At 37.0% G+C, this 23,280-nt stretch overlaps 3 protein-coding genes across 4 annotated transcripts; all 3 read left to right on the top strand.

The window, feature by feature from the left end:
* Positions 1-3,133, top strand: LOC119989065 (cysteine-rich receptor-like protein kinase 10). 2 transcript variants are annotated; one of them, XM_038834367.1, is made up of 8 exons: positions 1-903; positions 986-1,126; positions 1,428-1,549; positions 1,627-1,837; positions 1,921-1,974; positions 2,119-2,158; positions 2,234-2,384; positions 2,631-3,133. In XM_038834367.1, the coding sequence occupies exons 1-8, from the start codon at positions 141-143 to the stop codon at positions 2,958-2,960; spliced, it is 1,812 nt and encodes a 603-aa protein (XP_038690295.1). In that variant the 5' UTR covers positions 1-140; the 3' UTR covers positions 2,961-3,133. The 2 variants fall into 2 exon arrangements, with proteins under 2 accessions (XP_038690295.1, XP_038690294.1); XM_038834366.1 differs by having other exon boundaries at positions 2-903; positions 1,921-2,158.
* Positions 3,134-11,144: 8,011 nt separating this feature from the next.
* On the top strand, positions 11,145-14,649 carry LOC119989066 (cysteine-rich receptor-like protein kinase 10). The gene is made up of 7 exons (XM_038834368.1): positions 11,145-11,997; positions 12,609-12,752; positions 12,825-12,946; positions 13,055-13,265; positions 13,401-13,638; positions 13,937-14,087; positions 14,172-14,649. The coding sequence occupies exons 1-7, from the start codon at positions 11,208-11,210 to the stop codon at positions 14,445-14,447; spliced, it is 1,932 nt and encodes a 643-aa protein (XP_038690296.1). The 5' UTR covers positions 11,145-11,207; the 3' UTR covers positions 14,448-14,649.
* A 493-nt stretch (positions 14,650-15,142) lies between these two features.
* Positions 15,143-18,713, top strand: LOC119989062 (putative receptor-like protein kinase At4g00960). Its single transcript, XM_038834363.1, has 7 exons — positions 15,143-16,005; positions 16,382-16,552; positions 16,633-16,748; positions 16,875-17,085; positions 17,164-17,401; positions 17,649-17,799; positions 17,901-18,713. The coding sequence occupies exons 1-7, from the start codon at positions 15,231-15,233 to the stop codon at positions 18,210-18,212; spliced, it is 1,974 nt and encodes a 657-aa protein (XP_038690291.1). The 5' UTR covers positions 15,143-15,230; the 3' UTR covers positions 18,213-18,713.
* The last annotated feature ends 4,567 nt before the right edge of the window (positions 18,714-23,280 follow it).

Here is a 23,280-nt window from a genome sequence, read left to right on the forward strand (position 1 = left end):
TGCTTTTCCGACCCGGAACCCAATTTGAGTTCTCTGTTTCACCAACATGCTTTCCATCTTCAATCTTCATCATTCGTTACCTTAAAAGAAACAAACTTTCCCTATAAACCATTCCCAACTCAAAAGATCCCGACTGTCCCATGACACTCGTGCTTCTCTCTCTGTTTGTTCTGCTTCATAGCCGTGCAACCGAAGCAGCACCGATTTACAGTGCTCACGATTGCGAAAACAATACTTTATTCACACCCAATAGCGCATACCAGACCAATCTCAATTCTGTTCTCGCTTCTCTTTCCAATAATGCAAGTACCAGTAATGGATTCTACAATACAACTGCTGGTCAATCCCCTCCTGATAGGGTATTTGGACTCTTCCTCTGCCGTGGAGATGTTAACGCAAGTACTTGTCAAGAATGTGTCACTACTGCATCCAGAGAGATACTTCAACGTTGCCCATCACAGAAAGAATCCTACATATGGTTCGACGAGTGCTTGCTTCGTTACTCTAACCGGTCCTTCTTTTCTATAGCGAGTCTTCTGCCGCAGTTTAATATATCTGATTCTGAGGATGTGGAGGACCCAGATCTCTTTAATCAGTTGTTGGCAACAGTCATGAATGACTTGGCTGCTGAAGTTGCAAGTGATAGTTCCGGGAAAAAGTTTGCGACTAATGAAAAGGAATTTACCAGTTCACAGACACTGTACAGCCTGGTTCAGTGCACGCCGGATATATCTGAGGCTGGTTGCAAAACATGTATGGAAATTGCAACTGGTTCTCTTCCATATTGTTGTACAGGAAAACAAGGTGGAAGGTTTTTGCTGCCGAGCTGCTATGCTAGATTTGGATTGTACCCATTTTACCAAGTTAATGCCACAGATCGGCCACCATCACCCAATTCGAAAGGTGAAGATTTTTATTTAATATCGGTTTGAAAAGTTTTAATCTTTTTCAATTCATGATATGTGGGTGCCAATACTTGTGTTAGGGAAAAGGAAGATCTCTTCACAGGTGATTATTGCCATTGTTGTTCCAATATTGGTCTCCATGGTGTTGGTCGTCGTGGGCATCGGTTTCATAAGAAGAAGAAAAGCAAGGAAGAACTACAATATTGCAGAAGAACGAAATGGTAATGACTAATGAATATGTCCATTTAATCCTTGTTTTAAGCTACTTTGATGTAGGACTAGTGGCAAAGCAATTACAAAGAAGCCGACTAGGTAGGATTGGAAAATGTTTTGTTGTTGTTGTCAGGACTTGTGCTACGCCATTAATCTCACCCTATTTTTTGCAAATTCCATTGTTTAGGTCAATTTTTTGGAATATTGATCGTAATTTTACTTTCCGCCTGTGTCATACTTGCATGATTTATCACTTTGGTTTTCTGGTGAACATCATTTCTGGGTCACTTTTACTCATTGGATCTACAGTTGGGGATGAAATGACACATATAGGGTCTCTGCAATTCGATTTCGACACAATTGAAGCTGCCACTAACTACTTCTCTGATGATAACAAGATAGGAAGGGGCGGATTTGGTGAGGTCTACAAGGTGAGAAATTACTGTCTCTCGCACAATTTACTGCAGAGAATATATGTATCAGTAGTATTGAATATGGTTTGTTACAGGGAAGGCTATTAAATGGACAAGAAATTGCAGTGAAAAGGCTATCTAAAAACTCGGGCCAAGGTGCAGAAGAATTTAAGAATGAAGTTGTATTGGTAGCCAAGCTTCAACACAGAAATCTAGTGAGGCTATTGGGTTTCTGCATGCGAGGAGAAGAGAAGATACTCATATATGAATATTTGCCCAACAAAAGTCTCGACAACTTTCTCTTCGGTATGTCTCCAGGATAAGGACTAGAAAGAAGAACAAAATTCTCATTTATGTTCTTTACACTAATATTGATGAATAATTTCCAGATCCTGAAAGGCAAGGGCGATTGGATTGGTCGAGACGTTACAAAATCATAGAAGGTATAGCAAGAGGAATTCTTTATCTTCATGAAGATTCTCGGCTACGAATCATACATCGTGATCTTAAAACGAGCAATATTTTGTTGGATGAAAATTTGGATGCGAAAATATCTGATTTTGGCATGGCAAGGATTTTTGGTGCAGAACAAACTCAAGGAACTACAAGAAGAATTGCAGGGACATTGTAAGCTTTGAATCCTTTTCTCAACATTACTGTCTGATCGAATGACCTTATTGCACTGATGGTTCTGGTATGTAGTGGTTATATGTCTCCAGAGTATGCAATGCACGGGCGATTCTCAGTGAAGTCGGATGTGTTCAGTTTTGGGGTTCTGATTCTAGAAATCATCAGCGGCAAGAAAAACAGTCGGTTCTTTCAATCTGACAGTGGTGATGACCTATTGAGCTATGTAAGTTTCAAGCCATTATTATTGATATCATTCTCGAACGTTGATAAGATCCTTCCATTTAGCAGCACCTTAGGATGGCATAGCCTTAAGTTAAGGGCGCCATGGATAAACATATAAATTTTTCTTTCTAATTGTAACTAAATCTTCGATGTTTTTTTCGAGAATGATTGAAGCATTCTTGCCAAGAACATTAATATGTCCCAATGAAAGAAACTTTTTACAGAGATTGGGTACTTAATGTGGCAGGCTTGGAAGCACTGGAGAAAGGGAACAACTTCAGAAATTCTGGATCCAACTTTAGAAGATTCATATTTGAAACCCAAATTCATTCGATGCATTCGGATTGCCTTATCATGTGTTCAAGAGGATCCAGCTGACAGACCCACGATGGTATCAGTAGTTCTCATGCTTAGCAGTTCTTCAATCACCATACCATTGCCTCATAAACCTGCATATTTTCCTGGTAACAGAAAAGAGATCAAAGACGCGACAACAGAGTCGTCTTATCAATCGACAAACAAGTCAATCCCATCCTCGACTAATGAAATATCATTGACTGAACCGCATCCACGATAGAGTCATAATTTTTTTGTTTTGCAGTTTATTTATCTCTTTAAGCATGCTTCAGTTCAGTTCGTACATGGTATTTAAGAATGCATTTGAACATTCTTTCATACTTAACCTATGTGGATTCTAATCACTTGAAGCACAATTCCTTGCAAATATGGTAGGTTGAAATACTGTTTGAATGTCATGCCTCTTTAGTTCTGTGGTAATGCATTTGAGTGAGTGACACAACCATGAAGATTGCAGATTTCTTATATAGGGAAACATGTGACAAACCAGATACAATCTCAATCTGTAAACCAGCTACAATCCTCATCGTCTCAGTCGTCGACGACGACCTCTATGGTGTAGGAGCAAATTTCTACAATCGTTGAAAGGTCAACTTCAATTTCTGTGGGGTCCATTTGTAACTTTGAATCCTGCAAATATCACAACAAGAAAGACCGTGAAAGGTCCTTAACCGGTTTGGGTGGTACCGGTCGTGGAGGCTCCGACGATCAAATTACTATTTGTCAGAGATGGAAGACCAGCTATGGTTTAAGTGTTTTGTCTGAGTGTGTTTTTTAGGTTCCGAAAATGCTCGATCCCCTGCATATGGAAAGAAGGGGGTATTTATAGAAGAATAAGGATCAACCTCGGGAATTGTGTGTACATTCCAGTTGTCTTATTGGACCAACTTGTGTAAAAGAGGTGTATGGAAAGTCTATTATTACGGTTGTGTCAGGGTTAACAGATAGATAAAAGGATAAAGTAGCAACATGAAATTATCAAAACAAGTGTCGATGAAAGTATGGGTAGAATTGTAGGCAGTATTTAATAAATAGATATTTATATGAAAGAACATCATACCTTGGGATGTGAGCTTGTCATATCCACAAATGTCGGCCGTAAACTAGATTAACAGACACTGCTTTATAGGTGGGATAGCCCATGAAGTGGCGCTCGTACGAGCTATCGCCATTACTACGTTGGCGTCTACACACGATCGCCAATTCATATAGTTGTCTTGAAACCTGGTTTCACTTTGCTTAAGGCCAAGTTACTGTAAATATAGTAAAGTAAACAGGCTATAAAACTCCTGCCAATAGTTGTCAGAACACGTGACAGTCCTAGTGTCAGACAACTGTTATATTGCTTAGTAATGATGTAAAGATTATATATGGGCCTCGAGATGGGCTTGTAGATTGGGCTTAACCGTGATGGTTTGGTTCGTGGATCCGGATAGTCCAACTAGTTTTGTCGTTATATGACCGTGTGGGGCCATACCATTTTTGGCACCTACATATGGGTCGTCGTTGAGGTTCAGAAATTCATTCGTGCAGTTCTGTTTTGGTTAGGGCTGTTATTGGTACGGTTACCGTTACCAAACACGGAATACCGTTACTATACCAATTCTTTCGGTAACTCAAAAAATGTTACCGTTACCGTTGCCGGAAGAGTCGGTATACCGATGGTCGATATAACGATCGATCGGTAATGGTAACTCGGTAATTGGTAAATTTACCAATTCTTAAAACCTATTTAAAAAAGAGAAGAAAAAAATGCATCAAGTAGCATTGTGCTTAATAGTCATTGTATGAGACTATAACACTTTCATCTTGCCTACAATACCAATAATAAAAATGCTAGATTAATGAGAAGGATCATAGTGCTACATGTGAATAAGAGAAAATATCTATCAATCGGAGAAAAAAAGAAAGGAGAATTCACATAACATTATTCCAACAATCTATAACAGAAAATCTTTCATTTCATTAATTTCCAATATTTTTAGCATCTGAAGTGTTTTAAACTCCATAGCAGGAAAGCTAAGAAACAAGATAAATAAAGATAAAACACCATAATGGAAAGGGAGAAGAAAAGCATGTAATCAATACCAACAAAGCATTTTGTTATGTAACAAACACTGCTTTAAAGTTAATGAAATTGCTACTAGTGATATATAAATGATAACCCTAAAAATAATCAATGGTCTAGATTAAATTAGATCAATCTAATGGTAATAATTAAATAAAACTAAAACTAAAAATAATATTAATATATATTTAATATATATGTCGGTAATCGGGAAATTTACCAATTTTGAACTTTGCTTACCGTTACCATTACCGAAATCATCGGTAAATTTACCGTACCGAACAATTGGTAATGGTATACCAATCTTTTGCTATTTTCGGTAACCAATTCGTCGGTAATGATATACCAATGGATAATTTATCATATCAGTAACAGCCCTAGTTTTGGTTCTCGTCTTGCTCTAGATGAGCCGCGACTGTGTATCGCAGATTTTGTTACCAATCTAAACTACAACTAAGGACTGACCATGGTTATGTTAGTCAAAGTTGATATTTGCAGTCAGCGTTCTAGAAGCTACACAAAGCGCAACGTTTCATTTTAATCATCCATATATTTTATACATTTTTACTGAGGTTATTCAATATAACCGTTGTCTCTAAGAGTAGATTGACCCTTGTCTCTAATGGTAAAACGATAGATTTCTGATACAAAAATAATATGTATCTCAACAAATTTTATCCCAGCAAACGTATCAGTCTATGTGACAAAGCTGATTAAATAGTCAACATAGCATTAATTAAAAACAAAATTCTTTTCATTATTTTCCTCTCATTCTCTCTTCTTTATCTCCTCCCTTCTCGCCGCACGCTTCACATCACGGCCAACTATGGCCTCTTTGCCGTCTAGCCATGGTTCGCGTCACCGCTAGTCTCAAACGAAACGACAAGCCAAAAGAAAGCTACCCCAGCCCTACACCTATAGCAATAACCAAGGATTTCGTCGTAAAAAACCTGCAAAGTCAGCCCTCCACTACTTCAAACAGCCAATTCAGTCACCTCCGATATTTCCTCTGCATGTTGTCACTAGCTTTGGACTCCTCGAGGTGAGGAGCAACCTAGCCCTAGCCCTCTGCCGATCGTAATAGCTACTAGAAGTAGACGACCCTTTTTTTTTTTTGGATATTATTGGTGGAAGAGTAAAAAAATAAAGAAAAAACATAAATTTAACTCGGTTGTAGTGGATCGAGGCAAGGTTGTCTCACTCTCCTCAAGGAGATTTGAGCCCTCTATAGTTCTTTTTTTTTTTTTTTTTTTTTCAGAATTAGTGCACCAGAATACTCTTGGCTTGACTCCTCTGGCATATAACAGCTCGAGTAGGTCGTATAGCTAACCAGGATCTACACTCAGTTGGTTAGCTCGAAATCCCACAAAGAACACCCTTTTTCTCTACCTAAAGAATTAGAGAGAGACTATTTTTGGAGGGCAAAAACATATTTTTCGTTCCTCAATTATGGGACGAGTTTCATCTTTGTCCCTAAACTTTTTTTTCCCCCATTTTCATCCCTCAACTATTAGAAAGTATCATTTTCGTCATTCAAGTGAGATTGAGGCCAGAAAATACTTGCGTGACACCTATGAGGCATGTTGGAGAAATATGATCTGGTGAACAATAGGATGTCACGTCTATTATGAGGACAAACGGGGTACTTTTCCATAGTTTGTGGACGAAAAAATGGAGGAAAAAAAAGCTAAGGGACGAAAATGAAACCCGACCAATAATTGAGGGATGAAAAATATCATTTTGCCATTTTTAGAGAGGAGAGCTTGTGAGAAGTGTGTGTTGAGTTCTTCTTTTCTTCAAAACCCAAGCACTAGAATACATTTCTCAGAACTTTTATCCTTGCTTTCTATATTTAAGTATTATGTACAAGGGTAAAATAGGTTTTTAGCTTATAAATAACTTAATTAGTCATACATTCCCTTCAAATGACTCTATTATGGGGAGGAAGAGTTTTGACATAAATTTAATGAAATCTTCCTCTCAAATCCTCTCAAAAGCATCCCCTAAATTTTTTTATAAACTATCCAAACAAGAGAATTGGAAAGAAGCTCCATTTATCTTGTCTTCCCTTCCATTCCCTTCAAATCCCTCAATCCAAACATACTCTAAGAGTATATTGACCGTTGTCTATAACAATAGAACAGTAGATTATTGTGCATTTGTTGGGATGAAAAGTTCTGAGATATGTATCACTATCGTTTTTGATATTTATTACACTTTTCTTGTACATTTGAATCACAATGAATTGAAAATCACTTGTTGGTCATCTGTTTTATCTATTCTTCCTCTTCCTTATCCTCACTTCATCTTCACCTTTATATTTGTTTTTCACTTGCAGCTACAATTCTCCTCTAAAACTATCTTAAATTATGAATTAAAATGTGTTTTTGAGTATTTTGGTGTTCATAATGTTGAAATATTGTAGATTTTGAAAAAAAAACCTAAATCTTAAACAGAAAAACTAAATTCTAAACTCTAAAGTTTTTTTGAAGTAAAAGGTGTTGGTATGATCGCACACCCTAAACACTAATTCTTTAACTTCTAAAGTCTAATATGTCATTTTTAAACAAAAAAATTATGATTTAATATGAATTTGGGGGAGAATTGTAGCAAAAAATGGAGCCCCTCCCTGCTCATATTCAATTTATCTTAAATTGATGAGGAAGATAACATAAAATTACTGCATCAAAATTTCTAATCTAAATCTTTACAGCATTAAAATATTAGGTTCTTCTTATTTTATTAATACCCAAGTAAAATTTAGAATGTTTAAGAAAAATATTCTAGTTATATATTAATTTTAGAAAATAATTAATATAAATTATAAGTAAAAATATATTAGTGAAAAAAAATTAATAATAAACTAAAGTATTTAGTAATTTATAATAAATTAAAAATAAATATTCTCAATAGCTATATTTTAAAAGCAAATATTCCCGACGACTATATTTGATTGTTGAAGATGAAGGACATTTACACGTCCAACGTGACATTGCAGACATATGATTAGATTGAAGATGGTTTTCCTACGTCAATATTGGGGCACTTACGAACTCGTGAATTTCGAGACTTTATTGACCAATACATCTGCATCCAGGACAGAAATACATGCTCAACTTCAAACTAACCTTGTGGAGCATTTGTGGAATATTCATAACAATGCTTTGTAACATATGTCAAGGGTTCCATATGCATCATGGTCTGTACAAGATCAGCCATTGCTCAAGCAGTGGGAATTGCGACTAGTTTCATGAGTAACCCTGGAAAGTAGCGTTGGAGAGCAGCAAAACGGATTTTGAGATACCTTAGAGGTACTCAATATATATAGCTTTGTGTCATGAAGGCTCAGACATTTGTTTACAGGGTTTTGTAGATTCTGACGTGGCTGGTGATGTGGATGGAAGAAAAAGCACCATTTGTTATGTATTCTCAATGGGTAGTGCTGTAGTCAGTTGGGTTTCACGATTGCAAAAGATTGTTGCTCTCTCTACTATAGAAGCGGAGTATGTCGTTGTTATTGAAGCATGCAAGGAGATGAAGTTTCATGAGGGAGTTGTGTATGGAGCTAGGGAATTGCAAGCTCTATAGTGTCAGTCAGAGTGCAATTCCATCTTGCAAATAAAAATAAATCGACATTCCATGCAACATTGACATTAGGTACCACTTCATTCTATCACTCTTAGATGAAGGGTTGATAACTTCGGAGAAATTCACACAAGTAAGAGTTCGATGGATATGTAAACCAAGGTGGTCACAATGGAGCAGCTGAAGGGCTATTCGTCTTCTATTGGTCTTCTACCTTGAAGACAAAAGGGAAAATTCACACCAATTTCCGCATTGTTTGGAGTTGTAGTTGAGCTGTAACTTTCTCCGTTTGTTTTTTTTTTTTTTTTTTTTTTTTTTTTTTTTTTTTTTTTTTTCTTTCTTTCTTTCAATCTCTAACCATATATAAATAGAATTGGATTTTGTATGGTGTTGTTCTTAATTACCAAGAAAAAAAGTTTTTTTTTTCTCATAATATTTGACTTTTCAATTGTTATATTCAATTTATCTTAAATTGATGACAAAGAAAATCTAAGAGCATCTACATTCTACATCAGATTATTTAAATATGAATTTTTTTCTCAATTTTAGAGAACAACTATTAAGAACTAGTAAAAAAAAAATACATTTACATCATATTACCTAAATGTTACCTATTTTAGGGCAATGATACAGGGTGGCGGAGACCTGTTGTATGTTTATTACAGCAGGTCCCGCTGTAATATATTTTTAAGTTAACAAAAATTTTTATTTTTATTTTTAAAAATAATAAATGTGTAGTATTCTTCCTAACGAATCCAACGGTATATTTTTTGTTCGAAACAAAAATCATATTAAACATGAAAAATACATGACAATTTTAGACCGTCGGATATAAACACAAAACATTCGATGTCTCGATCGCGATGACTTTGATTTTTTTTTCGAACAAAAAATATGTCGTTGGGTTCGTTAGACCGAATACTACACATTTACGATTTTTAAAAATTAAAAAAAAAAATTCTTTATGCTCCAAATGAGCTACAGTGGGGTCTTCTGTAATTTTTATTACAGCAGACCCCCCGCACCCAATGATACAATGATCCCTTGTGACCACTATTCAATTATTTAATTCTATTTATCTCATCTTCTCTTATACTCTCTTTCCTCTCTCATCATTTTTGTATTAATAAAATATAAAGGGCGAGAGATCGAATCATTATTTTAATAAAATAGAGAATATGATTAGTAATTTTGATTGGATAAGTAATTTTTAAAATAAAAAATATTGATATTTTATTTTAGAGAATCTATTAAGATAAATTGATGCAACGTTACTTTGCCCTAATGCAATAGTCAACTAACCAAATGCTACTCTTTCATCATTGCGATAGTCAACTAACCAATAGTTGTTGAAATTTCTAAAATCTTTTTAAAATCCCATCCATTCATTTAATCATTAGGCATGCCACGTGTGTTACCCCATCTCTCCTCTTATGGAAATTTTCTGACAAAATATTATATTTGATCCCTCAATTATATTTCTAGTTTCACTTCGGCCTTAAACTTTTTTTACTCTTAATTTCGTCCTTCAACTATTGAAAAGTATCTATTTCATCTTTCAAGTGAGAAAGTAACTGAAAAAGTCCAACGTGACATCTATTTAATATATCAAAATAATCCTAATTGAAAAACGTGAACAATTTATCCATAAACTATTAATGTTTACACTTTTAGTGTTTAAACTTTACAATAAAATAGTTCGGAGATTTTGAATAGTTGAGAAACGATTTTAAGAGTAAAAAAAGTTTAAGGTCAAAAATGAAATCAAGGGTATAGATGAGGGACAAAATGTATATTTTTGCCAAAATTTCTTGTATCTAGTTTTTGTTTTTGTTTTTTTTTTTGTGTTTTTAATTATAGGGGAAGGGGATAGGGAGGCTCGAACTTGATACCTCTATGAGAAACCACACACATGAGTGTCATCTAAACTACTCGTGGTTCTCCTCTCATATCCAGATCCAAATTGATATATGTCCATAATTTTTTCATCTATAAACTTATATAATCTAGGTGACAAGCTAGATATGCATGTCACATAGACTAAAAAAAACAAACTTTATTAAAGAAGCTACATAGGTATGTCACATGTTTATGTAAGTTTATGGATGTTTATTTTATGGAAGGGTAGTGCTTCCATATCTAGATTCATACATCCTCTAAAAAAAGTAATTTTACTATGTTGAGGTGTCCATAGCAAGATCATAGGATTGAATGAATGGTTGTGATTTAAAAAATTCTAGGAATTTCAACAATACCAAAGGCTTTTGACTTGGTATTCGTAGACTGCCCCAATCATCGCCTTTATGAATTGACTTTATATTATTCTCTTTTACCTCCAAAATTGAAGAACCGAAGTTGCTTGATCAGCCTTTGCTGGCTTTTGAGGCGCAACTGTGAGTGCCGAAAACCATTTCTATCAAACAAAGAACAGAGGGAGATTCATGAAGTGTGTCAATGAACTTTGAACTTCTCTGTCTGACTGTCTGCTTGGCTTCCTGCTTAGCCTCACCAGCGAAGCACCACCCACTTACCACAAATTTGACTGAGATATGGTTGCTCTGCTTTGTAGTCCTCTGAGACTGTCTGGTCGCTTGACTTTCCTTTTTGTTGACTTACGTCTGCATCTCCCTTTTATTGACAGGGCAACTCTTTCTTGCATCCTCGGCGTTCAATACATGTCCACTCTATCCCATCTATCTGTTCGCTGTTGCTCAATTTAAAAAACTCGATAAACTGGGTCAGAGAAATCTTTAAAAAAAGGCGAGATCTTTGTGCTGGTCGGAAGCTGAGAAGATCAGGAACTGGACTGTCGAAATGTCCTTTTTTAGAATGTCTATGGCAGTTGTGTTTCTGTTCTTGCTTGGTCTTGCTGTTACCAGTCAAGCTGATCCAAATTACGTCTACCATAGATGTTCAAATACCACCACTTTCACACCGAACAGCACTTACCAATCCAATCTCAATCTCCTCCTCTCCTCTCTCGCCTCCAACTCCACTAGCAACAATGGTTTCCACAACACCACCACCGGCCAAACCCCTGACACAATCTACGGCCTCTTCCTCTGCCGTGGCGATGTCTCCACCGATGTTTGCCAAGACTGTGTCACTTTCGCTACCCAAGACGTAGTTCAAAGGTGTCCTGTAGAGAAAGTGGCTGTAATCTGGTACGACGAGTGTCTTCTTCGTTACTCCAACCGGACTTTCTTCAATACGAATGAAGGTGGTTTTGTGATTTTGTACAACACGAAGAACTCCACGAACCAAACCAGCGCTGGTGATCTACTGCGAACCACCATGAATGGTCTAGCGACTCAGGCTTCTAGTAGTGCTAGAAAATTTGCGACAGGAGCGATGAATATCTCGTCGATTAGTGCTCTGTACACCCTTGCGCAGTGCACTCAGGATCTATCTAGTACTAACTGCCAGAGTTGTCTCCAGGAATCCATTGGAAAACTTGTAGCTGGGAGCATAGGATCGCAAGTTCTCGGGCTTAGCTGCAACGTCAGGTTTGAGATGTACCTGTTCTATAATCAGTCTGCTGTTCCGGTACCGGCACCACCAGCACCATCATCTTTGACTCTTCCTCCTCCGCCTAGTCGTACGGGTAAATTTTTAACCCACTTTTTCTGAAGTTTCTTTCTGAAGAATTTCTGTCCGTTGAACTTCTTTCGCCCAAATCGATATGAGTGTACCATGTCTAATCAATCAGGACTCTCTTGGCTGAAAAAGTGTATGCTTTGCTTTTGTCCTTCTTGTGCTGTTTGTTCTATTAGTTTGGAATTAGAAAAGCAAAAACTTAATCAGACCCCACCACCGTCACAACCACCGTCACCATCACCATCACAACCACCATCACCTTTGTCTCTTCCTTCTCCGGCTTTACCCACTTTTTATAAAGTTTGTTTCTGAAGAATTTCTTTCTGTTGAATGTTAAACTTCTTTGGCCCAAATCTATGTGGGTGTGCCATGTCCAATCAATCAGGACTCTCTAGGCTGAAAAAGTGTGCGCTTTGCTTTTCTAGTTCTTGTGCTGTTTGTTCTTCTTTTAGTTTGGACCATGGAATTGGAATTAGAAAGGCAAAACTTAGTTGCTTCAAGTTCAGGGCAACATAGGGGTTACATTAATCAGACCCCACCATAACTGTAGGAGCCTGGGTGAGGTTGCCATTAAATTGGAAGAGAAGCTCCCATTAATTCCAATCTTTCGTTATGCAGGAAAGGGTGGACTCTCAGCAGTAGCAATAGTAGCAATTGTTGCTCCCATTGTTGCGTCTATGGTGCTTTTCGTTATAGGCTACTGTATCTTAAGCAGGAGAGCGAAAAAGAAATGCAGCACCACACAAGAACAAGATGATGTTGGTAAGGAGCAATTTTATCTCGCCTTGGAATTCCATAATATAATATTCACCATTTGTATCATCAATCATGCAGTTGGGGATGACATAACAACTGTGGAGTCCTTGCAATTTGATTTTGCGAGCATTGAAGTTGCCACGAGGAAGTTTTCTGATGATAACAAGCTAGGCGAGGGAGGATTCGGCGAGGTTTATAAGGTAAAAAAAAAATAGATGTCTTGAATTTTGTTTCAACCTTGATGTTGTTAGTAACTATAGAACTGGAGAAAGAGAGCCTATTCTGATGGTTGTTGGAAAAAATATCAGGGGACACTTCCGAATGGACAAGATATTGCTGTGAAAAGGCTATCAAGAAGTTCTGGACAAGGAGCACAAGAATTCAAGAATGAGGTTGTATTGGTAGCCAAGCTTCAACACAGAAATTTAGTGAAGCTGTTGGGATTTTGCTTGGAAGGAGAAGAAAAAATACTTGTCTATGAATTTGTCCCTAACAAGAGCCTGGACTCTTTTCTGTATGGTATGATACATGCAAGAACATTACTGACCTCTCGTCATTACAAAATCATTACAGATTGATAGATTCATGTATTGTATCTATTTGATTCTTGTTCTCTGCAGCATGACAATGATATTGTTATGGATGAATTCGCAGACCCTGAAAAACAAAGTCAGTTGGATTGGTCAAGGCGCTACAGGATCATTGGAGGAATTGCTCGAGGAATTCTTTATCTTCATGAGGACTCCCGATTAAGAATTATTCATAGAGATCTCAAAGCAAGCAATATATTGTTAGATGGAGACATGAACCCAAAAATTTCAGATTTCGGAATGGCAAGGATTTTCGGGGTTGATCAAACTCAAGGAAACACAAGTAAAATTGTTGGGACCTAGTGAGTCTCTAATTCTTATCCTTTAATATTGCAAACTGTCAATTGCTAACATCAATCGTCTTCTGAATTGTTCATAAAGATCAGTAGGAAATTTTCAGTTTTAACTTTGATGCTTCACCATGCCCTGTGATGTACATTTTGGACTATCGGCTTCCTTATGGCATATACTATAACTGGTGCATCCATGTATGTTCCATGCAATTTTCATCAGTGGGCACCAGATAGCTTAGGATATAAATTAATGTTTTCTTTCATTTGGTTTGATATCTGGAATTGCTCTATTAATTTCGTTTTTCAGCGGATACATGTCCCCAGAATATGCCATGCATGGACAATTTTCAGTGAAGTCCGATGTGTATAGCTTCGGAGTTATAGTTCTAGAGATTATAACTGGGAAGAAGAACAGTTCTTTCTATCAGTCAGATGTCGGTGACGACCTTGCGAGCTATGTGAGTATGATATTCAGACTTCAGTTCTTGTTCTTTGCAGAGGAAACCGAAATTCTTATTTTGTGAATTGCTTTACCATGGCAGGTGTGGAGGCATTGGAGAGATGGGACACCGCTGGAATTGTTGGATCCTACTTTAACCGACTCTTATTCGAGAACTGAAGTGATGAGATGCATCCATATCGGGTTATTATGCGTGCAGGAAGATCCTGCTGACAGACCCACAATGGCAACAATTGTTCTCATGCTCAATAGTTACTCTGTCTCTCTACCTTTACCTCAACAACCAGCAAGCAAGTCAGAGTCCCAGCCACCTTTCTCGGTTAATGAAATGTCAATTACAGAATTGCATCCTAGATAAACTGAATATTAAGCATCTTCTCTAAATAAATGAACTCGTAACCGTTTCATTGAAGAGCTTATAAAAAGATAGAAAAGAAAACCGTTTCATTGAAGATTTTTTGTGGGCTGTGATATGCTGGATGTATTTGAAATTGTAGTGGGTGATCCCTGTACTTATGTACCAGACCTCGTGTTGAAATCCTTTAGGCTTTGCTTATATTGAAAAATAAAGTGTAGAGTAGAATTATTAATGGAGAGAGAGTTATGAGATGGGAGTACATTGATTCACCCTTACTTGAATAGAATGTAGATATAGGAACACGGGTTGTGCCATCTTGGTTCGCTGTCTCTAAACTAGCTTTGGATGGCCATGGAAAGTTGATTATCAGAGTAAAGATTAACTACAGAAATAATGCTTTTTTCACAACTAAACCAAATTCTAAACATGCCTGGGACTTCTTGGCTGGATCTTCTTCATCTAAACCAATTTTTTCTATTCTTGCACAAATTCAATAGTCAAATAACCAAAGGCTGCTCTTGCACAGATGCAATAGTAAACTAAACAAAGCCGTTTTGACTAAGGTACTCATGTATTGCAATTTGCAACCCAATCCTCTGTACGTAGTAGGCTGTTCTTTCCCAATCAAAGCCTTTATGACTTGACTTCATATTCTTCTCTTTTATCTTTCAAAGCCAAAGTTGCTTGATCAGCCTTTGCTGACTTTTGAGCCGCAACTGTAGTGCGGAAAAACCATTCTATGAGACAAAGATCAGGAGAGATCCATGAATTTTGTTGACTGTCATGAACTTTGTGGTTCTCTGCCTGCTAAGCTTTCTTCTTAGCCTCACCTGCGAAGCGGCACCCACTTTCTATACCGACTTCTGCGAAAAGTCATCAAATTTCACACCCAATGGTACTTACCAAACCAATCTCAATTCTCTCCTTGCTTCTCTGGTCTCTAACGCAACTAACGTCAATGGATCCTACGACAGTACTAGTGGTCAACCCTCTTCTGATGTGGTGCTTTACGGCCTCTTTCTCTGTCCCGGATATGCCAATACAAGTAGTTGCCAGGAATGTGTCGCCGCCGCTGCCGAAGACATAGTTCAACCATGCCCTTTAAAGAAAGAGGCCTACATTTGGTATGATGCGTGCTTGCTGCGTTACTCCAACCGTTTCTTATTTACTAGAGAGGACATAGAACCTGGGGTTGTTGGACCTGATCCAATGAATGTTACAGAGCTAGACCGGTTCAATCAGTTGTTGGCTGCAACGCTTGACGAGTTAGCGAGTAAAGCTGTGAGTGATTATTCGGATAAAAAGTTGGCTACGGAAGAGAAAGAGTGTACTAGTAATCAGACGCTCTACACTCTGGTGCAGTGCACACCGGATTTATCTGAGACTGGTCGCTTTCCATGTCTTCAAAGCACGATTGCTTCCTTTTCACAGTGTTGTTCTGGCGTACAGGGCGCAACAATATTTGCTCCGAGTTGTGTTGTTAGATTTGAAATGCACCCATTTTACAGGAAAAACACCACAGATCGAGAGCGTTCACCTCTAGTAACCAATTCTAAAGGTAAAATCTTCTCTATTCCTAGGCTATTAGTTCTAAGACGCCTTTTATCGAGCAGTTGGCCTGCATACCTGTCCATACAATCACCACGGTCCACACACGACCTCACAGATAATCTATCAAACATCTACAATCGCACACTTCCAGACCCCACTTTGCCACAATAGACAACAGGGTCTGAACTTTTAGAACGTAGGAAGCAAACAAGCCAAAGTAAAACAGATAAAGATGAATCTAAGAAAGTCAAATTAGCTTCTTCCAATATTTTGTTGTTTGAAAAAAGTTTCCAACTTTTTCATTCATAAAAGTGGGATTGGAAGGAAAGGAAATGAAAACTCTGGTTGTTTTCTGACCTTGTGCATGTTCTTACTTCTATCAGGGAAAAGGAAGGTCTCATCACAGTTGATTATTGCCATTACTACTCCAGCTGTTGTTTCTTTGCTGTTATTGGTCTTCCGAATACATGCCCTAAGAATACGAAAAGCGAAGAAGAAAATTAACGCTGTAGAAGAAGAAAATGGTAAAAAAAGAGCTGCAGAAGAAGAAAATGGTAAAAAGGTTACCTTCATGTTCAATCAATTCAATCTTCTGATGACAGTCATTTAAAATTCATCGGCCTTCTGGTTGCAGAAACAATCACAGATATACAGTCTTTGCAATTTGATTTCAGCACAATTGAAGCTGCTACAAACAACTTTTCTGCTGATAACAAAATAGGAAGAGGTGGATTCGGGGATGTTTACAAGGTAGCATATCAATTTTTCCGGCTCAATTAAAATAGATGACATCTGCTGGTCTGCAAATTTTCAGTCTTGATGTTCTGTTATTAGAACGGAATAAATATGGCATTGTTGGTTATGGTATATTCACAGGGTAAGCTGTGTAATGGACAAGAAATTGCAGTGAAGAGGCTATCTAAAAGCTCAGGGCAAGGTGCAGAAGAATTTAAGAATGAAGTTGTATTGGTTGCCAAACTTCAACACAGAAATCTTGTAAGGATGTTGGGATTCTGCATGCAAGGAGAAGAGAAGATACTGATATACGAATATTTGCCCTACAAAAGTCTTGACAACATTCTATTTGGTATGTTACAAAGAATCCGTGGTCCCTTTTTTCCTTGTTTATTTTGTCTTATTAACTAATGTCATGAATAACATACAGATCCTGAAAAACAAGGTCACTTGGATTGGTCGAGACGTTTCAAAATCATAGTAGGAATCGGAAGAGGAATCCTTTATCTTCATGAGGATTGTCGGCTACGAATTATACATCGTGATCTCAAAACAAGCAATATATTGTTAGACGAAGATATGAATGCAAAAATCTCTGACTTTGGATTGGCAAGGATTTTTGGTGCGGATAAAACTCAGGATATTACACGAAGGATTGCGGGGACATTGTAAGCTTTGAATCCTTTGCATAACCAATTACTCTGGTATGAGGATATATTCTGATTAAAACTGGACATTGTCAAAATGATTTGAAACTGAAGGTAGAAGGGCCTACCAATCCATTATCCATAGCAGAATTGAGAATTTTATCCAATTTCAGATAGTAGTATTGAATAAGCAGAATGAAACAAATTCGAATGAGGATTTCTTGCTCTTTTCTAATTTAATTATTTTCCTGATGGTTCTATCATATAGAGGATATATGCCTCCTGAATATGCGCTTCATGGGCGATTCTCTGTGAAATCGGATGTGTTCAGTTTTGGGGTCTTGGTTCTGGAAATCATTAGTGGGAAGAAAAACAGTAAATTCTATCAATTACACAGTGGTGAAAGCCTCATGAATTATGTAAGTATGGAAAAGTTTTTGTCAAGCTATGATTCATCGATGATGTGAACGTTGAGTGGAACTGAAAGATGCTTATTACAATTTCTTAACTACTGTGGCAGGCTTGGAGACACTGGAGCGATGGAACACCCTTAGAAATTTTGGATCCAACATTGGGAACGTCCTATTCGAAACCCGAAGTCATTAGATGCATCTGTATTGCCTTATCATGTGTTCAGGACGATCCGGCTGACAGACCAACAATGGCATTAGTAGTTCTCATGCTTAGCAGTTTGTCAATCACCACACCGTCACCCGGGAGACCTGCATATTTTCTTGGTAGCGACACAGACCTAAGGAGGGAGCAGTGTTATCAACCTGCAACAAATTCAATTAATGAAGTATCAGTTACTGAATTATTACATCCGCGCTAGAGCTGGCGCAGCTCATTTGATGTGGATCAAAAATCATTTAAAAGTCTAGTTTTTTTCAATTAGTTTTAGGTCTTGTTTACTTTTTATTTAAGTTAGTATTATTCTTAGGATAATATTATAGGAGGATAATATTATAGGGTTTTATTTAACTTTTAGAAGTGATGGCATTATCGTAATTGTCAGGGTAGTGAAAAAAACGAAATTAGTTATTTATTAGTATTGTATTATAATATTTTAGGATGTCTATTGTTGGTTAAACTTTTAGGGCTCAATTTGGAGTAGTTTTTATTTCTTTATTAGTATTATATTATGATATTTTAGGATGTCTATTGCTGGTTAAACAAGTAGTATTTTTTAGGGGTCAATTTGGAGTAGTTTTTATTTCTATTTAGTATTGGTTTTCAATTAGGAGTGGTTTGGGGTTTTCCTATTTAAAGATTGTAATTTGAGAGAAAACTTTGAATTTTATTCAATAATAATATAGAATTTTTTGTTGGGTTTTGATGATGTCTCAAATAGATCTACCTTATCAGACAAATCATTCAAGTTAGACCGAGCTGGAATAACTGAACTTCTTCCTTCCTGGTAAGTATTTGCTCCATTTCTTCTTGCACATGAAGCAAACGTAAACTACAATAGGGCCCCAAGGGTGTGCTCGGGGGACCTCTTCGACGCTCAAGCTAGTACAGTACTAAAGTAACTAAACTTGGGAGGATGACTCGGTGTTTGGACTCTACCTCTTGCTTAGTAAGTAATTTAGAGTGTAGGAGTTAGAATCTTTATCTAAGGGTGGAGATTCTCATTTTATATGAGTTGTTCTACCTGAGTTTATATGAATTGCAAGTTTGCACGTTAGATCCTCATTTTCATTTTTTTTTTAAAAAAATAAATTTTTACTGTTACTTGAGAGGAAGCTCAAACCTGAGGCCTTCTGTTGATTCAAGTCCTAAGGAGTAGAGTAGACATACATTACTGTAGTACCCGATTTTCGTCCGGCTAAAATACAAAAAAATACAAAAATGAGAAAAAACACAAAAATGCAAAAAAACACATTTGTTGTACCTATAAGCCCATAAATATTCTCTTTCTTGGATTCTTAAGCCCACAAATACTCATATCTTAGCCCAATTCATACCAACCTATGTTCAACATTTGTTGGCCCATTTCATGAAGAGCTAATTTGCTTGTGTCCACTACCATCTTGACCAATGTCTTGATTATCATTTGAAAGCCCACCACATGATTTGTCAAACCCATTACTATTTCCACCTATACATAAATACACATATATGTATATCTCTCTTGACATCATTCCATGCATCACCATCATTTTAGTGCAAATTGATGTGCAACTCCACTTAAATTCAATGGTGGTGACTCCATTTACATTCAATGGTGGTGAATCCACTTACTTAGTGCAAATTGGTTATTCAATGGTGGTGACTCCACTTAGGTTGCCATGGTTGGTCATTCAATGGATGGGTAGCTCCTAATTTCCTATAAATAGAGAGCTAAGGGAGAGAGCTAAAGGAGGAGAGCAAGATAGAGAGCTAGGGGAGAGAGCTAAGGGAAGAGAGCAAAAATAGAGAGCTAGGGGGGGAAGAAAAAGAAAAAGAGAGAAAGAAAAGGGGAGAAACTTCTTGCTATCAAGTTCATCAATCATCAAGCTTTCCTGTTATTTTTTTTGCTACAACAATCTTCTCCAATTCGAGCCTCTACAATCAAGGACTTCAAACTGCAGGATTTTCAAGACCCTAATCTGTCCGAGATTAGCAGACTGCTTTAAACTTTGAATTTTGCTCTGAAATTTTGATATAGTGTTTATTGAGGTGTTGTGACATTGTATATAAAATTTCGTTGCATTTCGACCTCATTTGATAGGTGAAATCAGAGTTGAAAAATCTGTGCGCAGTGTGTGGTTTGAAAATCTGTTTTGTGCAAATCTTGATTCTTTGATATGTTGTCATTTCAATTAAGGAAATCATAAGTTGATTTCATTTATCTGGATTATGGACCATATTTGATTTCATTTATGAATTTGCCATAAGTTGGCAATAATGGATTAAATTGGCAAATGACATTTTTTCCAAAAAATCATTTATACCATAAGTTGGTGTTCAAAATTAAACCTACCAAAAGTTGGTAGGGCATTTTATCATTTACATCATAAGTTGGTGTTCAAAATTAAACCTACCAAAAGTTGGTAGGGTATTTTATCATTAACACCATAAGTTGGTGTTTAAAACTAAATCTATCAAAAGTTGGTAGTGTGTCTCCAAATAAAAACTATCATAAGTTTTTAGCAAAATTACAATTTTTTTTAATGCTATCATAAGTTGATAGTATTCTTACAAATCTTTTCCCAAAACTATCATAAGTTGATAGTGTTATTTCAAACCTATTTCCAAATAAAAACCATCATAAATTGATAGTAATATTCCAAGCTTTTTTTCAAACACTATCATAAGTTGATAAGTGTGTTGAAAGTAATAATTCAAACTTTAACAATTACACCTTGTAAAGAGCAAGTTTCCATAAGATCATTTATACCATAAGTTGGTATTGAAAATTAAACCTACCAAAAGTTGGTAGTACATATAATCATTTATACCATAAGTTGGTATTTAAAATCAAACTTACCAAAAGTTGGTAGGGCATTTTATCATTTATACCATAAATTGATGTTTAAAATTAAATCTACCAAAAGTTGGCAGTGTATTCCCAAATAAAAACTATCATAAGTTGATAGTAATATTCCAAACCTTTTTTCAAACACTATCATAAGTTGATAAGTGTTATTTCAAACCCTTTTTCCAAAGCTATCATGAGTTGATAGTATTTTTCATACCAACCTTTTTCTCAAAATAATTATATCTTGCAAAGAGCAAGTTTCCATAAGATAGCCATTAGATTAATCCGGGTAACCGTTTTCAAACGGGAGTTGTGGGGTGCCTAACACCTTCCCCACACTCAATCGATCCCTGTACCCTTTTCTCTGGTTCGCAGGTTTTTTTACGGTGTCCAATTGCACCATAAATCAATTGGTGGCGACTCTAAACATTTTTCATCCTTTCAAACGTCGGACTGCGTCGTGACCCCGGTTGCGACAACTGGCGACTCTGCTGGGGAGAACCAGGTTTTTTAAACCTAAGAGGGTCAAGCCCATATGATTAAACTGATTGGCTACGGTTACTTCTTTTTGTATGATTAATTGTTTGTTTCCTTTATATGGCTGAGATGTTGATTTATTTTGTTGTGGTAAAGTATTTGTCATCTCATACATTTACACTCACTGTAGCCTACCAGCTAGGCTCTACCTTTAGTATTAGAGAGGGTTGACCACTATTCTCGTGAGATTCCGTCTCCGCATGGGTAGTGGAAGATATCCTCACCGGATCGACTTCCCTTAAAAGTTAAGGGAGGAGCTTTTGTCCCAATAGTTGGGATTTTAAAAGCAACATGATCTGGGACCTCGCGGAATAGTTAGAAAAACTTACCCAAGCACTTTATAAAGCCCTAGATCCATGTCCGAAACCTCCAGAAATTTAGGTTACCCCGTGTAATGGCATATTCTATTTTTGTGTGATTTATTCATTTGTCGTTGATGTTTTGTTTTACACATTTTTAATTGTAATTTCCATTATTGGTTTCTTCTCTCATGCATTCACGTAGGCACAGTCATTGTCAAACTAAATAAGTTCATAGTCATGCGTGAGAAACAAAAAAGAAAGAAAAAAGAAAAATACCAATTCACTCATGTCATTGCCATCCTTATAGTACAAGATTACAGTTGTGAATTGATAAAACAATGAAAAATGAACAGCAAAAAATACTGGGGCAGTTTTGAGAAAATTGACTCTTAATTTTCTTGTTGATCGAGTTGGAATGGATCATTCTTTGTCTGATTCTGAGGAGGTTCATGTTTTGGCTATCGATGACAACCTTGTTGATAGAACGGTCATTGAAAGGTTGCTCAAGATTACTTCCTGTAAAGTGATGGCGGTGGATAGTGGAATAAGAGTACTTCAGTTTCTGGGATTAGACGAGGAGAATAATTGTTCTGTTGGGTTTGATAGTTTGAAGGTGGATCTGATTATCACCGACTACTGTATACGAGTTGCTGAAGAAAATCAAGGGATCGTCTGCCTTGAGAGAGATTCCAGTGGTAATCATGTCATCTGAGAACGTAGTGACTCGATCAACAGATGCTTGAGAGAAGGAGCAAAGGATTTTATTGTAAAGCCAGTAAAGTTGTCAGATGTGAAGCGCTTGAAAGGTTACATGACCAGAGATGGAAACCAAGAGAGATGCATCAACAAACAAAAGAAAGCTTCCGGGGACTTGTGATCTATGTTCATCATCATCATCACCGTCACCGTCATCCTCCACTCTTAGCTCTCCGCCCCCATCGCTGTCAGTTTCTCCTTCATTACCACCATCACCATTAGAGTCATGTTCTCCACCTCCGTTGGAATCTCTTATCAGACAGCTTAGAAGGTCCTGCTGGGATTAAATCCTGATCGTCTGTTATGTACCCTGCCTCACTGTGCAAATATTCGTAATTTCTTGGAGAGTGTGAAAGTTTTTTTTTATTATTATTATTCTGTTTTATTTTTATTTAAGTTGAAAAAAAAGAGAAAAGAAAAAAGTTTGTCCTCAAACGGGAAATGAACAGTTGAGTGTGACAGTTTTGTTTTTTATTATTATCTAGTTGAAAAAAAAGAAGGAAGAAAAGAGTTGTCCTCAAGCGGGAAAATAACAGTGGATGGTGACAGTCAAGTAAGTACTGATGTGACAGGCACCGCAAATGTCTTCGTATATGTAGAGCCATTTCCGTCTTCATCTCCATCTCAATTGCAAAAGTGTGTTTTCTCTCTGAGCTATCTTCATCTCCATCTCCATCTCCATCTTCATCTCAATCATTCCTGACAAAAGTGTGTTCTCTCACAAAGATCAAGAGCTATGCCGAGACGCTCGCGCACCATCGCCTCAAGATTACAGTCCAGGCTTGCGTTGTTCAACAAAGCTGAAATTATTCCTGAGTGTAGAATCGACGAAACGGTACAGC

This window comes from Tripterygium wilfordii, chromosome 21 (assembly GCF_013401445.1).
Source record: "Tripterygium wilfordii isolate XIE 37 chromosome 21, ASM1340144v1, whole genome shotgun sequence".
NCBI lineage: Eukaryota > Viridiplantae > Streptophyta > Magnoliopsida > Celastrales > Celastraceae > Tripterygium > Tripterygium wilfordii.

Bases quoted from the DNA above. Each gene is read 5' to 3' on its own strand.
- LOC119989065 (XM_038834366.1), top strand. From the start codon at position 141: ATGACACTCGTGCTTCTCTCTCTGTTTGTTCTGCTTCATAGCCGTGCA. The intron at 1,838-1,920 runs GTATGTCTCCAG...AATAATTTCCAG, and splicing joins TCTCGACAACTTTCTCTTCG to ATCCTGAAAGGCAAGGGCGA. The intron at 2,385-2,630 runs GTAAGTTTCAAG...TTAATGTGGCAG, and splicing joins GTGATGACCTATTGAGCTAT to GCTTGGAAGCACTGGAGAAA.
- LOC119989066 (XM_038834368.1), top strand. From the start codon at position 11,208: ATGTCCTTTTTTAGAATGTCTATGGCAGTTGTGTTTCTGTTCTTGCTT. The intron at 12,947-13,054 runs GTAAAAAAAAAA...AAAAAATATCAG, and splicing joins GATTCGGCGAGGTTTATAAG to GGGACACTTCCGAATGGACA. The intron at 13,639-13,936 runs GTGAGTCTCTAA...TTCGTTTTTCAG, and splicing joins AGTAAAATTGTTGGGACCTA to CGGATACATGTCCCCAGAAT.
- LOC119989062 (XM_038834363.1), top strand. From the start codon at position 15,231: ATGAACTTTGTGGTTCTCTGCCTGCTAAGCTTTCTTCTTAGCCTCACC. The intron at 16,006-16,381 runs GTAAAATCTTCT...TACTTCTATCAG, and splicing joins TCTAGTAACCAATTCTAAAG to GGAAAAGGAAGGTCTCATCA. The intron at 17,402-17,648 runs GTAAGCTTTGAA...TCTATCATATAG, and splicing joins CGAAGGATTGCGGGGACATT to AGGATATATGCCTCCTGAAT.